At 42.8% G+C, this 19,528-nt stretch overlaps 1 protein-coding gene across 1 annotated transcript in view; it reads right to left on the bottom strand.

Annotated features, from left to right (window-relative positions):
• Positions 1–19,528, bottom strand: part of LOC134542908 (protein gooseberry) — a 173,790-nt gene that overhangs the window by 45,521 nt on the left and 108,741 nt on the right. Inside the window, exons 4-6 of the mRNA XM_063387494.1 lie at positions 18,419–18,590; positions 9,663–9,826; positions 2,855–3,152 (exon numbers count right to left, since the gene is read on the bottom strand). Coding sequence (XP_063243564.1) covers positions 2,855–3,152; positions 9,663–9,826; positions 18,419–18,590 — 634 coding nt within the window. The remainder of the gene's footprint in view (positions 1–2,854; positions 3,153–9,662; positions 9,827–18,418; positions 18,591–19,528) is intronic.

The following is a 19,528-nucleotide window of genomic DNA, read 5'->3' as shown; positions in this document are numbered from 1 at the left end:
ATATCGCGCGTTTTATCTGAAGCTCCGCACACGCCGTATGTATCGAAGCACCCGTGACTGTGTTGTGTGTGCGGTGGACGAGTGAGTAGTTCGCGGCAGTTTGTTAGAAAAGAGGAGCTCGTTATGAGACAATCAGTAGAGAGAGCCACTGTGGAGCTGAGCTCCAGTGGGGAGGGAAAAAGTGCACTTCCGAACGATTCAATTAAGTATGAAACGTTTCTAGCCTACTCACGTGCACCACAAATATGACAGCCATCAATGATTACAAGTTTTCTTAAAATAAAAAAAAGTATAAAAACAAAGGCTAAAAAAAATATATGAATAATATAAATACCGATGCGCAAGTCCAACCACATTTCGAAAAACCAAATTTCTAACACGCGTTTCAGTAACTTCACGCCCGCAACGCGATACCATCTTAAAATCTGGTCGCTCTGACATCACAGGCGTGTCGAAAGTGATTGGCTCTAAGAATTAATTTTATTGGCGTCACGTCCATCACGTCACTTCCGTAACGCTTTTGTTCTTCCGCCGCGATTAGTGGTACGCTATCGAATGAAAAGTATCGATGCCATAAGTAGTTTTGAAAGAAAAATTATCGTATTCAAAAAAGTATCGAATGAAGAGTATCGATACTTGAAGCACCGATAAACTCTCTTATATACTTAAGATTTTTTTTGACGTGACAACGTCTAATAAATCGATGAACGCCGGCTGCACGCACGAAAAAGTGTCCCGTTACGCATATTATCCTGTTACGCTGTGTTCCGTTACGCTCATTGTACGCTTGCGCCGCATCTATCTCTCTTCCACTAGATTGGAACAACCATTAATTTGATTTTTTCGAGGCACATTAAACTTGCAACACTCCAATTAGTTTCCTATTTTTCCTATCATCGTCCTATCCTTAACATAATAACACAGCTTGGAAGAAGTTAAATAGCAAACATGTATAAAAGTTATAGTTAAAATAATCTGTTCGTTAAAATAATAAACATATTTTAATTAATGAGTGTAAATAAAAGTAAATTTATCAATTAAATTGTAGATTTCATTTCACTCCTTCTTTGTATCCATACAAAATAGTGATAATTAAATAAAAATGATTCAATTTTATTCATGAAAGTATGCAATCATTTCATTAATGTTTTGTTATGATGTTGTCACGTTAAACTATCGTCCGTAAACCGACTTTACAGACCAACCAATTTTTTCAAATTAAATTGTAAATAACCAAAAAAACACTATCAATTTATGGAAAAAAAATAGAGAATACAAACCACGACGTTGAACAAACAAAAAAAAAAACTGAACAAGACAAACCAAAGAAACGAATGCGAGCAAAGCAAGAATCGTAATTGTTTTCGCTGACTCAGTCACTCGCTCGCTCAATTGTTGTAAATGAAAAGGCAATAGAACTTGGAACCTACCCACACAGCCAAATTCTGGATAAGTTCAAAATAATTTTATAAAAATATATAAAAATATATGACTAATATTGCATTATATTAATAATATTATTAATTATTGTGTACAGAAATATTCGATTAATTTAGTATTAAGTTACAATTCACAGTCCTATATATACCGTACACTCATTTACTACCCTACATGCTTATTTATCATGCGGAACCTCCCCTTCTTCTGCGTGGGTCGATGATTGGGTCTCTCTACTGCTAGCTGGTAGCTGACTGGCACACAGTTGTAGAGGGCAGTGTCCAGACAAATGTGATCCCATCATAAGGGACTGGAAAGATTCGCGGTTTCAATTACCTCTGTGTACTCGGGCAAATTACACCTACTCATTGGCTACTGACACGTGACACCTGTTAATTTATATTATTTTGTTTCGATACTTCTTTTGTTTGGTGTTTTTCGTTGCCTCAGTCCTTTAGATAAGCTGTGGTCCAATCACTGAAGCAACACAATGGTAAACGTATTTGGATTCTAGTCTGCCGCGAAATGAAACCACTAAATTTTTCCGGTCCCTACCAATCATTATGGCCAAGCATATTTCTCGAAAAGATTCCGAGACTAGATGAAAGTTAAAACACTGTAGCATTGTCCGTGTTTCGTGACTGGGTGAATATCTTTCAGGTACATGATTGTTCCCACACCAATCACAGTGATCCAGTGTGGAAGCAAACGGCAGACGGCCGCCAATCACAAGGATTAAACAGATGATACGGCTGTACCTTGTTGCAGTCTAATGTGCGTTCAGATTTTGTCGCTAAAAATTGTCTGTCCCTACTCATATGTGGTACTATTGCAAGCAAATAAACTTAAACCAATACACAGACACTCACTTTCTACCCAGTCTTAAAAAAAATTGTGTACGAGAATGATATCATAGAATGGATGCACCTCTTGAACATATAAAACTACCACACTATCATATCAGTAAGTACACTGCACCAAATGGCATGGCTCGAGGCGTGACAACAATTAAAATAAATATCGATGAGCAAAAAATTATTTTAAGCCTCATAATTCAAAATTTTCTACAATGCAACCGAAACATTAATAGGTAGTGTGTAGTTTATATACATGTAATTTAGGTTCGCACCTCATAAATTCACCAATACTCCCCCAGGCATATGATCCCGTTAGGGTGTGATCCTGGTTAGGAGAAAGATGGGTCTTTTACATGCTTAACACTGTTACCAGTGCCCAACATGGGTTCCTAGAACCGGGAAATATATTTGCCATTTCCAATCGCGGCATGTTACTGGCGAGCGCACGGCTAGGTCGAGAGGTTGAGGAGACTAGTTTATATACAACATGAAAGAAATAAAATTTAACCATGATAACAAATGCATGAAATGGAAGAAAACTGCCGCCGCCGGAAGCTCACCCGTAGTTGTCGGTCCAGGAGGAGGGGACGTGTTCCTTGGCCGCGGAGGCGGCGGCCTGGTGGTGCCTGCTGGCCCACGACGCCTGCGGGGGCGGCTGGGGCGGCGCGCAGTGCTGCGGCGCGGCCGGCTGCGGCGGCGGGTACACGGGGAACTGCGAGGCGGCGGCGGCCGCGGCGGCGGCTGCGGCGGCGGCCTGGCCGGGCACCGCGTCCGGGCTGGAGCAGGCGTAGCCGCCGTTGTAGGAGGCGAGCGCCCCGTAGCCGGCGGCGGCCTGCTGGGCCCACGAGGTCGCGTGGCCTGCAAGCACACCGCGGACACGCGCCCTTCAGTCCCAGTCCCTCGCCGTCGTCATGCCGGAACATGGGTACCATGGAGCTGGGGGTTGTCAGGAGACTGCGTGCTGTGACGTGGTTTCACACTACCGTCGCCATACCGTCAAGTCAAAACCATTCCTTTGACCACGCCTGTTGATCAAAATAGATTCTCCGTCGTTTAACATTCACTTCCATGAAATACAGTGCAAACAACTAGGCCTACAAGCTAGGCAATGTTTTGGGCGTCCAAACAAAATGGCTGAGAAAAAAAATCCTTCACCTGGTTTCCATATTGAGCGGACGTGGCAACCTCCTAGCCACGCCTGGTGATGCTTGATAAGCATATGAATTAGAATCTCCGTCGTCAATAATAGTATCTTACATAAACTTCAGACTTTTCAACAAAAGCTATTTATATTTTAGCCAATGTAACGGGTATTTGGCAAACATGGCGCGACCAATCAGCTGAAGCGGCTTCACGCAGTATCAGTGTAGCAATCAATGCGTATATTGCCACCTTCTGATGACAAAGTGGCAGACACATTAGTTTTATATACGTGAATGTAGATCCACCAATGCGCTAGTATACAGAGTTTCCGATATAACACAGCCAGTTTTCTTAACATCACTTTCGAACAAAAGTCCCACATGGCTACAGTAGGTAAAGCGAGAACATGATAAAGTATTTTCATTTTTTAAAGTGTTTTTGGTGTTGGAATTTAAAATTTTTAGTAAAATATTATTCTCTGTGCAATTAACGGTGATATTTTTTTAGTGTGAAAAATTTCATGCAAAACGAGGTTGAAACATGTCTAAAATAACAATTGTGCAAATGAAAAAGATCAACATAAAAACATAGATTGTGACGATTTAACTTAAAAACTTTGACTTAAATATTGAAAATTTTACAAACGAAACACAAATAAAACCAAAGATAGTAAACAACGAAGTATGACTGCGCAGAGAAGAAAACACAAGTTTTGGTCACTTTGTGAGGTCCTTGAATCTGTTCCTTCTTCATACTTATACAAGTTATATAAATTAATAATTCACCTTTTTTAAATTGGTCGATTATAATTCGTAAGTATAAAGGAAAATAAACAAATAAGTTAATTTATGGTTTTTATATTTGTTATAGACTATATTGAGAAATTATAGTTTGCTTCCCACAAAGCATTTTACATTGCGATACAACGTGAAGATTTCATTTACGTTAGCTAATAAGTGATTATTATATGGGTGTGTGTTTTTATGTAGTATGTATATTAGTGATTGGCCAAATCTAGAATTCGAATCTCAAAGAATATTTTAAATATATACCCCTCGAATCCGAATCTAGGTCTCTAGGGTAAAAATAATAATAATACAAAAGAAAAAATATTTTAACTATGGTGTTGAAACATTGAACCCTTTAAATGTTTGATTCCCAAAATATGTTTTCACAATAAATTAAATTTGTAATTATTTTTATAATTACATGTTATAAAACAATATCTAGGGGAATGGTAACAGGATATGTATGAAGAAAAAAATTGACCTAGTAAACAACAGAAGTTATCAGTGTTGAATATTTTGTTTTTACTTTATTTTCTATAATTTATTTCTTCAAATCTTATTCCTCGAATAACGAATCATTAGAATATTGGGACTTTGATGATGGTATGTGAGAATTTGATTGGCTCGTCATATATACATATATAAGGGCATATATATATACACACACACACACACACATACGTAAAGTTAATATTTCGAGTCCTTTTTTTCCCAGCTCCGAGCGAACACAGGGACACAAGTGTTTTCACCCTAGCTTCTCTGAAGGAAAGCCGTAAACGGAGCAGAGGCCTAAAGGAAAGCATAAAGGCCGCCGAAACGACGCACTAAAACCGCTCTCTCCTTGCTCCGAAGTTGTTAGACGTTGCCAGTCACTGCATGCAGTCGTGTATCCTTCCGCCGGACGCCGCTCGCGCGTGGAGTGGAAAAGGGGGGGGGGGGGGGGGGGGAGAGAGAGAGAAATAACAAAACGAGAAGTGGGCAGTTTTTACGACCTTTGTCGCAGCAGTTTTGTGGAATCCAAAGCAGCGAAGTCCTTTCTTTCATATACTAATGGCTATCTTGCACTCGTTTCGATTTTATTGGGGAAACTTTGGAGGGGACATTCTGACTATTCTCTCTCTCTCTTTGTGAGGCTACTCACATATTTCCTCGTGCACGAGTGACAGCCAAACGCCTAGAAAGGTGGACTCTGAAAAAGAACTCATATGTCCGACTGCCGCTTTGAAAGAACCACTATAGGTAATTTCATGGGTCTCCAACTGCGGATCAGCCGTTCAAGCAGTAAAATGAGAAACCATGAAATTAAGAACAGACCCAATACAATATTACACTAAGAAGTCAACCGTTTTTTTTTGCAACACCGAAAGGTGGAAGCCCATAAGCGACAGTATCCCACAAAAAGACCAGTTCAACACTTATAACGCCTCAATAGGTTTAACAGAGGCTACCCACAAAGATCTTCTTGAAATTTAGCTGCTAGACATTAAATCTCTGTGTCTTAATTCTTTTGACCACAGTTTCTAATTTTTCAAGGTTCAACTCTGAGAATAAAGCATGTACTGATTTCTCAAGCTTTTTAATACGACATCTCCGAACATATATTTACGCTTGAAAAATAATTTTTTTTTATGTTGCATTAGAATCTGTTTGCCAAACAAGCCATTGACAATGGATTTTAGGTAGAGATCTTAAGAATTTGCTTTTACTGCATTCTCATTGGGCCAGAAACAATTTTAACAGGCTCCGTAGGAAAGAAAGCAATAACAAAACATTCCAAAATTCAAATTACTCAACAAATGTAATCCGACCGAAGGTAAAACGTGGCAGCAGCCATCAGACAATAGACACCAACTTATTTGTCAACAAGTGAGTGGAAATGCATCATCGTACCAGCAAACCTTAAATGGAACTAATGTTTGACGTATGTTTCATTTACACTAGCCAAGTCCGTTGCATGATTTTCAGTTCACGGAACAGTTGAATGTACCTGTTGTAGGTCTACACGTTTCCTTAGCCCTATTCAGAGTTATAATTTTTCGGGTGTGTACGTTTCTATCTTAGAGATCCTTGCTGAGAAGCTCTGAATAGGCTTAAGGGCGGACGTTTGGAATAACCATATATTAGCTATGCCTTTTTAGTTCATGGCTAACTGCCATTTGATGGATGGTTGGGTTGGGAGGGGGGAGGAGAAAAATATTTAGCCCAAATTATAATGGAATTACATCCGTAGACCATGAGAATGTGGCTTATGGTGAGTTCCAGCTTTCATTTACTGCACGAATGCAGTTTTCTGCTTCGCAGGACGAACTCCACTTGTCCATGACATGAATTGTTCCGTGACTCCACTTTCCCGATGACGTTGCAGTTTCTCGCCGACTTTGGTGTTTCGCTTGGAAACAATCGGTTGCTAAACATCAACTGCGCTGCAGCGCGTTTTCAGGCATTTCCCCTCCCCCCCCCCCCCCTTGCCACCAAAAAAAACCCCGCGCCTATTACTTGCATCTTGCTATTTGAGTTATTGCTAAATACCCGGGAAATTATTTAGCGACAAGTACAAAATTTCGAAGACGTGTATGTTATGGCGATGTCTTCAATCGCGCCACTAGTGTTTTTGACAAACCCTTCTTCCTCCACTTCCGGAAGGCAGTCTGAAAGCATTAACAAACCGACTGCACCAGTACCCTTGCTCTTTCTAACGTCCTGGCTGCTGCTATACAAGATGTGGATCAGATGGATTCAGCGGTTAGGATGACCTCTGCATTGCAATCGACAGTTTTATATATGCTCGGGCAAATGTCCGCTAATAGATTGACTGCGCACTAGAGATATTTCTTTACTGGGTTACTCCTCGTGAGTTAATAATTCTTTGGTCGATGCGTTCTTATTGGCTCAGAGTCGTCCACGTAAAAATGCAAAAGAGAATCGCATGAGCCCAAAGTAAAGGTCTATATGTCTATATACATACACACACGCTTATATATATATCTTTATATATATATTTATTGTGTGCGTGTGTATGTCACTGAACTCCTCCTAGACGGCTGGACCGATTTTGATGAAATTGTTTGTGTGAGTTCACGGGGATTCGAGGATGGTTTAGATTCACAATTGGATATTTTATCTCGATTCTGAGTTAAGAAAAAACTAAAAAAACACGCTTTAAAAGCAAAAAAACTAAGCATTGTTGATAATTAGCCTCCATGGCAACGGGCTTTTGCATTGTTGTTGCCTTCTGCGTAACCATGGGAAATGTTTTTGGTAACGGCAGTGGCGTGCCCAAGAGGAGGGGTATGTATAATGAGAAGATACAAAATTTCCAGCGTAGAAATACTTACCGCCATATCCATATCTCACAAAAAGTACATTTGGGCAGGACAATGTCTGTCGGGTCCGCTAGAAATATATATAGAGATATATATGTAGAAAGATATATAGAGAGATAGAGATATAAATAGAAAGATAGAGAGAGTTATAGAGATATACATAGAGAGATAGAGAATTAGAGAGATGAAGAGAGATGCTTAGTATACGTTTAAAAAATTGATTGAGGCATTGCAACGCATGCCGGGCATTATCTAGTCTTATATATAAGTCCATTGTGAAATTAAACTGAAAATTCATTCGAGTCTATGGCCAAGAGGGGGAAAGTGTAGATGCGACGAAATCGCGAAGAGGACTTTCATCGCGCTTACGATATTGCCGCGTTTTTTCTTTTCTCTTTTCTTCCCCCGCGTTAGTCGCGGAAGCGGGCAAAGGCGGGAACCACGCGCTTTCGCTCGGGGCGAGTCGTCTTGCTCGAGACGAGGCGCAATGCCGACAGTTTCGCGACTTCGCCGTTCAACAGACGAGGCGATCTCTACAGGAAATCCTAAAAAAGTATTTTTACATATGGCTGTGTTGTTTGCCGGCACCAGGATTAGCTCCACAAACTTGTACACAAATATGTCAGTCGTCAGTCTGTTGATGTAACGAATGTCAATTTTTAAGCATTAACGAATGCGAATAAGAATATCTGTCGCCAATATTTGCGAATGCAAATACCAAATGTTTTTTAAAGAAGTTGATCATTTAAAACACTAAACGTAATAAAAGTTAAAGTATTTGCATAAAAAATTAAAAGAATAAAGTTTTTTTGTTTAAATTAATATATTTTAGTTTCTTAAAAGAAGGTGATTATTTAAACCAATAAATTTCGAACTAATGTGTACGCAAAGACTGATAAAATTTAAGAGAAGAATATGTTTTTTACGTAGATTTCGAAGTAATACTAAACATTGTAGCCATTACCATGATGCGACTTCCGGAAAATTTTTATATAGTTTTTCGATTAATGTCCATGGACCCCAGAACCACCGCCAACTGACAAGTTTATATACATATATCACATATCTTCAACGCTTGTCAGTCTTACATAGGTGGCAGTACAAAGAATATTCTGGCTGCTTTTTATTTCTTCCCCCAAACCAAACTTATTTCTGTCCCTAAAGTAACAGTCTTACCGTACATTTTTATCATTCCAAATGCTTGCTAAAGTTCGAGTCGTGCGTGCGGACATTTTTGGGACAACCTGTATTGAGACGAGCGATCCCTGGGCTGGACACTTAAAACCACGCTTACGAGTGTCATATATAGGTTATGCGTTTTTGATATCCTTTCCCAGAAGAACCGGGGGCAGAGGCAAGCACTCCGCGAACGCACCAGCACATAACTGCACCGCCGAAGCTCAGGGGGGAAAAGGGGGAGAGTTATGACTCGGGGGTATGTACGGAAATAACTTCTCCCGCAGTTGAAGATTTATTCTTTTATTTTTATTTTTACCAGCAGTGTCGGAACGTGCCCTACAGGTTCTCTCTCTCAGACTCCTGTGCGTCGAATCGGTGAGCGGGAGGTTTTTCCTTCCTCGTACTGTAGTGCGACCAGGGGACGTGGACGTGACTGCTGAGGACTAGTTTCCAAGCGGGGCAAGAACTTAGCCCGCCTTTCCCGACGACACCTCGCATCACCACCCCGCATTAATACCACTACAACATTCCAAATAGCTATAGGTACGGTTTATTTCAATTTTGCAATCTACTGAAAGCATGGAATCATGGGATTTTAGCTTTATTTTTATTATATATTTTTTTATTAAATCAATAAGTATTAGGTTTTCCCAAAACCCTGAAAAACTTAAGTCTCTAATGTTTTTAGGTAACTTGATTTTTATTTATTTAATGAATGATATACTAAAAATAAGGAGATTGGTGACGAAGCCTACACACGAACAGTTGAACCAAATCTGTGTGCCAAATGATTTAATGCTTTCTTATGCACTGGCTACGTAATTTTTTCGGGAAAACCACCCCATGCTGCATTCTCCGGTGATCGACACAGCTGCTCCGGCAGCGAATTCTGACGGCAGGCGCGGAAACTGCGCGTGATTACAGGGAGCGCTCACCTTGCGAGTTGAAGTTGGCGCCCGGGTCGCCGTACTGCGGGCTGAAGGCGGTCTGCAGCGACATGGAGTTGAAGGCGCTGAGCTGCTGCGAGTTGAGCTGCTTGCGCAGCCTCGCGCGCCTGTTGCTGAACCACACCTGCACCCGCGCCTCCGTCAGCTTGGTCCTGTGCAGCCCGCGGGCGACCACACTCACCGATAAACACACACCTCTAATCACACGCCTCTAATCACACGCCTCTAAACACACAGCTCTAAACCCTCACAGATAAACACACACCTCTAATCACACGCCTCTAAACACACACCTCTAAACCCTCACAGATAAACTCACACAGATAAACACACACCTCTAATCACACGCCTCTAATCACACGCCTCTAAACACATACCTCTAAACCCTCACAGATAAACTCACACAGATAAACACACATATAAACACACACCTATAAACTCTCACTTCTAAACTCACACAGATAAACACAAACAGATAAACAGTCACCGGTAAACACACTGCTGAGCACACGCCGCTAAACACACCTATAAACACATACAGATAACTAACCGCTAAAAAAACACTGATAAACGCACGCCGATAAACACTCGACGATAAACACTTGACTATGAACACACAGATAAACACTCGCCGATAAACACGCATTGATAAACACATACCGATCAACTCAAACTTACACACTGATAAAATCACTCCGATAAACACACACATGCATCCATCCCATCATTATCATTATGTTTTTCTGGGCTCAAGGCTCGGTCTAATACGCCGAGTTGTTTTTTCTCTTTCGATTCCTTATAATTACTGTTAATTAACTGCTGCACATTAATCACGATAGCACTCTTTCATTCGTTGTAGGTTCACAGATATTTACAAAAAGGTTTGACTTTATACTTCTTTGGGTGCTTCGATGGTGATATTTTAATAAGCAACTGTAGACGTGAAGAAGTACGCGCGTACATTCGACGGACGTTGAACATGATTTAGTATAATGCGCATGCGCGTTTCTGCTTCATCCAAATGTCGAAGTCGTCCAGATAGTCGATCGCTTGTGACGGCATTAACATGTATATATTAGCTTACGTGAACATCGGGGGACGTACCAAGCGAATAGGTGTGTGCCAAATAAATCTTTGTGATAGCACAACTATTGTGGAATTGGTTTACTAAACATTAATAGTTACCCAACATATTGTCACAAATTTTATAATACTTTTTAATACTCAGATTAAATATTTAAAAATCCAAAACTTTTGCGATGTATTTCCGAGAATAGTTAGCTGAACATTTAAGTGCGTCGATTCGAATAAATAGTTCCCACGTTCGTTTTCTGCTATTTTTTTATTATTTCTTATATAATTTAATAATGCATTTTAACACTACAGCTTAAGAAAATTGTTGTTATTTAATTAACTAATTGTTGTAATAACTTTTAAAGCACAGCTCAGACCATTGGTTTGGTTATTTTAGGCTAGGTAGACTTATAAGTTTATTTTTTACTTATAATCAAAAAATCTTATAATTACAATCGAATAAATTGATTGGGAATATGTGCAAATATGTTTATCTATACATATATAGTAGAGTTGAGGTTTTTCCGCATACTTTGTGTACACAATTTTTTTTTAATTCCGAGCTTGATGAAATTTTGCACACTTAACCATCAAAACAAGAGAAATGTCACTTTCTATAAATTGTTCATAAAATTATATTTTAAAGTGTATTTAGTATTCTTGGAAAAATTTTGCACAGTCGAAGTTTAAAGTAAGAGGAATTTCACTGTCTACATCTGATTGCATTTATTTAACCAACAATACCGTGTCGATGTGATGGCATTGATGATTACAGAAAGACTGGACTATGATCCGAAAGTGAATGAGGCTTCAACAATACAATTACCGTTGCCAGGAGGCGTAAAAGAGATTCGCTAAACAAAAAAAAAATTATTGAAATATTTTCGAAAATAATCTCTTTAAAGTGCAACCTGACCCATTCCTGGAGAACCCACGTACCAAATTTCACGGCTCCTAGCACTTCGTGAACTACAGACTATGTTTTATTAAATCTATAGGTATACATTGTGCCTTAAACCATTTTTCTGTCAAGAAAGTTATGTGATGAATTTTTTGATAACATTTCGTAACTATAAATTTCAAAATAGGTTTGTGTATTAAATCAAGAATAAGTAAACTTCTAACGCGCGTACATAAGTAAACGCACAGTTTGGTATTCGAGCTGTGGAATGTCACGCGTAATTGTCATGACAAGGAAACGAAGTAACCAACACAACACGGGAGACCGGGTTCGCCTAGCGACGGGTGTATTCGTGTTGGTGAGACGGAATGGTTAAGTGCGACGCTCGCTGGTGATTCCAGTGCGGTGTCGCCTCTAAAAGCAAGGTCTTGAACAATCGCGCAGACTTCTCGTCATACATTAACATTAACTTTAAAAAAAAAACTAAACCCCCGGCTTCGGAGCTGATTCTCGACAAAGAATTTCATTAAAATACATGCCCATCTTGTTAAAATTCAGTGAACAGTTAATAATCTAAAGTTTCCCTTTGGCTTTGTGAACTTATTTTCGCGAAATACACCACGTAGGATTGTTACACATTTCCATTAAAAAAAATAATAATACCCCCAACCGAGAGCTAAGATGTTACACATCAAAACACTTTTCTTAACTTTACAAATATTTGTACTTTTACAAAAAAAACTTTTCGTAGCCTAATATTTACAATTTTTATTTTACCGTTCGGATGGAAAATTTCGCATTGTTTGTAGGTTTTCAGCGGGTGGCAGGCCTGCGCGGCGGAAGTGATAGCCTCGTTCCACCGTCCCCCCTCCTCATCAAGCTACCCCAAGGGGGAAGCGTGGTTGCACCACATCAGTGAAGGAGCGGTGGCGCGGCGCATCTCAAGCGTGGCCGACGATGGGTTCGGGGGAGGAGGAGGCGGAGGGAGAGATTTTTCGTCTGGGAAGGTTTCGTCACCTCTGGGCGGAAGAGGAACAATTGCTTTCCACGGCGACGGAGCGAAAGCTATTGGTTCCGGTGGCCCTGTGTGATCGCTGCTTCGAGACATCCCGCCACCATTCCCGCCGGGGATTTTTTTTTTATAATTTATTTTTTTTTTTGCTTATTTTCTCTCACTCCGCGTTTTCCTTTTCCACGTTTTCCCTCACCTCCGGGACACGATTTTCTCACGAAGAGAGATGTAGGGTGAAAAGGGACCGCACCTTTTCAAAAAGTCTGGAAGGTAAACCTTTGTGCCGGCCCTGAGGCGTCTTCGGCCATCAACAAAGTACAATACCCGTCCTTCCATGCGAGCGTTTTTTTTATTTCATCCCTCCCTAAATCTCCCTGTATTAGGAAGGCCACACAAACTTGGACGTGCGTCACAAGTACCAAGTAAATAATTAATTATTTTAAACGCCGCGGAAAATCAACAGTTTTTGGGCGAGAAGTCCAGCGGCGTGTGGTACTCGACTTTACCTATTGGTAACCTTGGTATGACCGTGTGTGTACTCTGAATGGTTCTTGCAGAGGGATGGCTTATTTAAAACATTCTTATAGACACACGCTGATGCTGGTTTTCACTGTATGTCATAGAGAAACCACAAACATGGGCAAGGAAAATGAAAGCTTAAACACACAGAACACCAAGAGAATATCAGCCCACGTTAAATGTTAAATTTATAGTCAGCAAAGATAATTCCACGGAAGCAATAAGTCAGGAAAAAAACTACGGCGCAGATGAACACAGTGGTCTAAGAACGATGAGACAGTTGTAACAGGAACGGGGGATAACAAACAAACAAAAACCTTTGGACGTTATAACGATCTGTGTCTCGGAAAATAGAAACTATTTGGATTATAAAAATGATTTATTCCTAGTTATGTTATGTTCTTGGAAATTTAGTTTCGACTTCCAATTGTCCGTTTCGTTGAGAATGAATCAAATTATGTTGAAAATTAAATCAATGGCCAAGAGTGCGATCCCTCAGTAGTTGACGCGCACTCCTCGGGTCGCCGCGACTTGGGGCCGCCCAGCGCGCGGGAGCTGCGACCACCTTCAGGTCGCGGCGACACGTCTGGCCGCCGCGGCCAAGTGTGCGCTCCCTCAGTAGTTGACGCACACTCCTCGGGTCGCCGCGACTTGGGGCCGCCCAGCGCGCGGGAGCTGCGACCACCTTCAGGTCTCGGCGACACGTCTGGCCGCCGCGGCCAAGTGTGCGCTCCCTCAGTAGTTGACACGCACTCTCGGGTCGCCGCGACTTGGGGCCGCCCAGCGCGCGGGAGCTGCGACCACCTTTCAGGTCGCGGCGACACGTCTGGCCGCCGCGGCCAAGAGTGCGCTCCCTCAGTAGTTGACACGCACTCTCGGGTCGCCGCGACTTGGGGCCGCCCAGCGCGCGGGAGCTGCGACCACCTTTCAGGTCGCGGCGACACGTCTGGCCGCCGCGGCCAAGTGTGCGCTCCCTCAGTAGTTGACACGCACTCTCGGGTCGCCGCGACTTGGGGCCGCCCAGCGCGCGGGAGCTGCGACCACCTTTCAGGTCGCGGCGACACGTCTGGCCGCCGCGGCCAAGAGTGCGATCCCTCAGTAGTTGACACGCACTCTCGGGTCACCGCGACTTGGCCGCCCAGCGCGCGGGAGCTGCGACCACCTTTCAGGTCGCGGCGACACGTCTGGCCGCCGCGGCCAAGTGTGCGCTCCCTCAGTAGTTGACACGCACTCTCGGGTCGCCGCGACTTGGGGCCGCCCAGCGCGCGGGAGCTGCGACCACCTTTCAGGTCGCGGCGACACGTCTGGCCGCCGCGGCCAAGAGTGCGCTCCCTCAGTAGTTGACGCGCACTCCTCGGGTCGCCGCGACTTGGCCGCCCAGCGCGCGGGAGCTGCGACCACCTTTCAGGTCGCGGCGACACGTCTGGCCGCCGCGGCCAAGTGTGCGCTCCCTCAGTAGTTGACACGCACTCTCGGGTCGCCGCGACTTGGGGCCGCCCAGCGCGCGGGAGCTGCGACCACCTTTCAGGTCGCGGCGACACGTCTGGCCGCCGCGGCCAAGAGTGCGCTCCCTCAGTAGTTGACGCGCACTCCTCGGGTCGCCGCGACTTGGCCGCCCAGCGCGCGGGAGCTGCGACCACCTTTCAGGTCGCGGCGACACGTCTGGCCGCCGCGGCCAAGTGTGCGCTCCCTCAGTAGTTGACACGCACTCTCGGGTCGCCGCGACTTGGGGCCGCCCAGCGCGCGGGAGCTGCGACCACCTTTCAGGTCGCGGCGACACGTCTGGCCGCCGCGGCCAAGAGTGCGCTCCCTCAGTAGTTGACGCGCACTCCTCGGGTCGCCGCGACTTGGGGCCGCCCAGCGCGCGGGAGCTGCGACCACCTTTCAGGTCGCGGCGACACGTCTGGCCGCCGCGGCCAAGTGTGCGCTCCCTCAGTAGTTGACACGCACTCTCGGGTCGCCGCGACTTGGCCGCCCAGCCAGCGTTCTGGCGCTGCGGTCATGTGGGGCAACCCTCGACAACCCGAGCGCGAAGGAAGGTCGCCGGAGTGACGCGACACCCCGCTGCAAGACCCGCAGTTTCACCGGCCTCCGTCGAACCAGCACCGTCGCCCACAACTTCAGGTCAACCACTTCCAGGAAAACCAACAGCAACGTAACAATTTTTTCTCATCATATTCATGGTTTTTGAAGTTAACCTTCTTTAGGGTGTAAGTTTTTAGTAACAAACGGAAATTGCAACGAAATACGCGCGCATCACGGATCGCACGCGCGTTTCTGCTGTACCCTCGAGCCGAAGTGGACTCACGTGTGGCGGAATGCACGGGTACATCTTTACTTTCGTGAACCTCGAAGGATGTACGAAGCTTATTGGCGTGCCAAATTGAACTTTATGATAGTGAAAATCACCTGGAATACATTTTGCAAGCATTTTATAGTATTAACAAGACATAACTGAAACTTTAAAGTACCTATCGTTAGAGACCCGGAAATTTTGCGCGTTCGTCTGTCCTCAGGGTAGAATTCAAATTCATAGGTGCGCTCGACTCATGTTTGATTTCCCACTGTTAATTTCTTAGCGAGAACGTTTTTATCCTTGTTATTTGGCATTACCTGATTCACTTACTTCTCTCCTAGCTGGACATCGTTAATTCATGGTCGGAGAGGGGCGTGTCAAAATAACTGTGGTCCAATCATTAACGCAGTGCGAGAGTGTGAAGGTTTGCATTATAACTTGCAACTAAATGAATGTGCGAAATTTCCCTATCCCTACCTATTATTTACTAGCCGAAAAGATTATTTTGGACCAACATGGCGTCAAATATATTTTACATTTTGTTGGTTCTCTTTGACATTACGAACTCTGCACACATTTTTTAAAATAAAGGTTGCAGTTCAAAATATACTTTAACCAAAAAAGTATAAAGTACACCCACTTTTTTTTTGCTTCAATATTGCTAGTTTCTTGAAATGTAGATATATCAAAAGACATGCAATAGAGTGCACATGGGTACATGGATAAGGTGTCCATTTTTAAGGTCACTGAACCCGTGAGTTTTTTTTTCATTCCCTAGGTAGTTTTGATACACCTCTAAGGACGATAAAACTATAACAACACTACAAAATTCAAATGACATAACGACATGCAGTCCGGCCGGAAGATAAACTATGGCAACAGCCAGTGGACAGTAGACACCAACTGCAGCTCATCCTGGCAATAACGTGAATTTAGCAGGTCTGTTAGTAATGATTTCTGCGGGGAAAAAAAGGAACATGAACGCTCATTAGACTGCAATATGTTATCCCCGCATCAGCGGTTTCTTCCTTGTGGTTAGCGTACGTCTGCAAGAGAGTCATTGCCTTATTTTGCAGAGCTATTCAGGACGCGTTTGCACATTCTCTAAACTACACACCTCAAAGTTGTGAATTTTTGTATATGTGTCATATTATTATGTTTATTACAATATAGTTTGTCACACATTATTTTTCTACACAAAAATCTCATTTTGCAATTTTGATTGTAATAGTTCGTAATGCACCCTTAAATGGAAGCTTTTATTTACAGGCTTGATACACATGAAACTATATGTTAATTCGAAAAAAATTTATAATCAAAGACAGAAGAAAAAAAGGTGATATTAAAATTGTTTAATTGTAATACATGAATGATTTTTGTACTGAAATGTTGCTGATAAATTTTTGACCAAGCAACACCCATTAATGATTACTTGCAACTGAGGCCTATTGTGTGTATGTGTGAGTAGCGTACTCACAGATTCTTTGCAAGGACTCAACCAACCACGAAATGCAGACACACACACATACACACACCAACTGTGTTACAGCACACAACTACTTAGAGTCGACATTTTTTCGCGAAAAATACATGCCTATAATTAGAGACTCCGAAACGTTTTCGCGTTTTCGTCTGGCTTCAGAGTGTGGTGTGCTCAACCCATTTATTTTGCTTATCCATTGGCTGATTTATAAGCGAGAACCTTTTTGGCCTTATAATTCGGCACTGCCTGATTCGCATACTTTCTTCCTGTAGCTGGGCATCATTGGCTCACATGGTCGCAGATGGCAATCATATTTGCGAGGCTATGAAGGTTTTCATTCTAACCTGTTACCAAAAGAATGCGCGGAAGTTTCCGTATCTCTAACCATAATTTATTTGGGCCATGCATTTTTCTCGAAATGATTTCCGGACCAGCTGCGTGTAAAGACTTTGATGCGTTGCCTGTGTTTCGTGGTTGGCTGGGTTTATTTCAGGTGCGTGTCTACTATCAGTACACCAATCACAGCCACCCAGTGCAAGAAGCAAGCACATCCTGAATGGCGCGGACAAGTGGATTCTCCTGGAGACGATCGCCAATTACAATGAAAATTATCTCTAGCGCAGGCATACGAAAAATATCCTACTATTCTACACTGTTAAAAATTAAAGTCAACTAACGGTCTTTTCAACGAAGAATTAACTACAAATATACGAAGAGTTCTTCGTAATTTCAAATAACTGAGTCTACGTAAACAAAAACTACACCGTATTTTGATTTCCGAGTTGTATTTTGCGTTCTAAACAAAGGTAAACCATCACGTGGACGGTATAAGAGTGTTTTTAACATGTTATTGAAATGTTTGCCAATATAACAAAAGTAAGCGAATCAGGCAGTGCCAACTAAAGAAAACACGAAGGTTCTCGCTAAAATAAAATAAAAAATCAGTCAAAGTAAAAGCAAACGTTGGCAGAGCAAACATAAGGCATTTGAATGTCAGCCTTATGCAAAACGGAATGCGCGAAAATTTCCTCGTCTGCACACATGCGGGCCCCGCGCTGTTAGAAATCTTCGTTTACAAACGAAGAAATAAAACGAAAATGAATCACGAGTTCCACGACGCATCTCGATTTCCGAGTTGCGTGTTTCGTTCTTAACAAAGGTGAACAAAAGGAGGAGTGTTCTTCCAGTTTTAATGTTCCTTTAACGTACCGAGAATATTCTATTGGATTCATGTTCGTAGTAAGTTAACTCGGTTAGGAAAAACTCACGACGCTAGTCGGAAACTCACGAAGCTAGCCGGAAATTCACGAAACTATCCGGAAATACACGAAACTAGCCGGGAATACACGAAGTGGCACCCCCATGGATGACCAGCAACCCGGCGGTTACGTTACCGATATTTGGCGGGCATTGCGAACGTTGACAACGGAGGGGGGGGGGGGGGGGGCGTGCGACTCACTTCTGGGCGAGCTCCTCCCGCGTGTAGACGTCCGGGTACTGGGTGCGCTGGAAGGCGCGCTCCAGCTCCTCCAGCTGGTCCCCGGAGAAGGTGGTGCGGCTGCGGCGCTGCTTCCTCTTGAGCGGGATGCCCGGCTCCGACTCCGTGTCAGAGTCCTCTGCGCTGCTGGCGCCTGCGACACACCACGGGGCAACATCACAACCCATCCTCTCTCTCAGGTCTCAACACTCCAACCCTCGGCATGCGGCATCTTGGCAAGGAGTGATTTCGTGAACGTGACGGAAGACTCAATAGAACAAGTAACGTGTGACCACTCTGTTGCCATCTGCGGTGGATGGCCCAAACCAAAGTTCACAGCGACAAAGGAAAAAAAAAAAGGTTATTATATCAACTGTTCAGTAAATGCCAACAAAATCGGTAGCATTTCAATAAAAATTACTTTTCGAAAAATCAAGTTCAAAGTCGTCTTTTTTTAATTATTTTTTTGTATTTTTCGCTTTTATAGGAGCAGTCTCGTTACATGGTTTAACCTTTCGCTCTGTAAATCGAATGATTCGATAGTCATCGTAGCTGCCGGTGTGATTCGCGTTATTTATAAGATTTCTACGTACATTTTCGTGTCCGAGTTTCGTATTATAAGTATAATTGCAACACGAGATCACGTGAATTTGCTTTTTACCGTGGTTGGGTATTAAACATTCCTGGCGAGTACTGAAAGATTAGCTCACTTTTTTTTTTCCCATGCGCTGTTAGAAATTACAGTATATATTTACGGACTTTGCAACAAAAAATTCACCTGAAATTATATAAGCGTTCTTCGTTATTTTAGATAACTGTTACTTCGTAAAAACTACGCCGTATTTTGACTACCGAATTTCCCCCCCCCCCCCCCCCCCCCCCCGTTATAAACAGGGTAGAAAAGCATACGCAGAAGGATATAAAAGTGGTTTTGCTGTAGTCAATTATACCATTACATTATTATAAGTAAGTGAACTTAAAACACGTACAGTTTTCGAAGATAACAGTAAATTGACGAGAATCTGTCGATACTTTGTAACCATTTTTATTCAAATATCAGGATACTATTTTTAAAAGTGTATAAAGTTCACT

This window comes from Bacillus rossius, assembly GCF_032445375.1.
Source record: "Bacillus rossius redtenbacheri isolate Brsri chromosome 9 unlocalized genomic scaffold, Brsri_v3 Brsri_v3_scf9_2, whole genome shotgun sequence".
NCBI lineage: Eukaryota > Metazoa > Arthropoda > Insecta > Phasmatodea > Bacillidae > Bacillus > Bacillus rossius.
The sequence above is the reverse complement of the archived record's forward strand: the minus strand, read 5'-3'. Positions and strand labels throughout refer to the sequence as shown.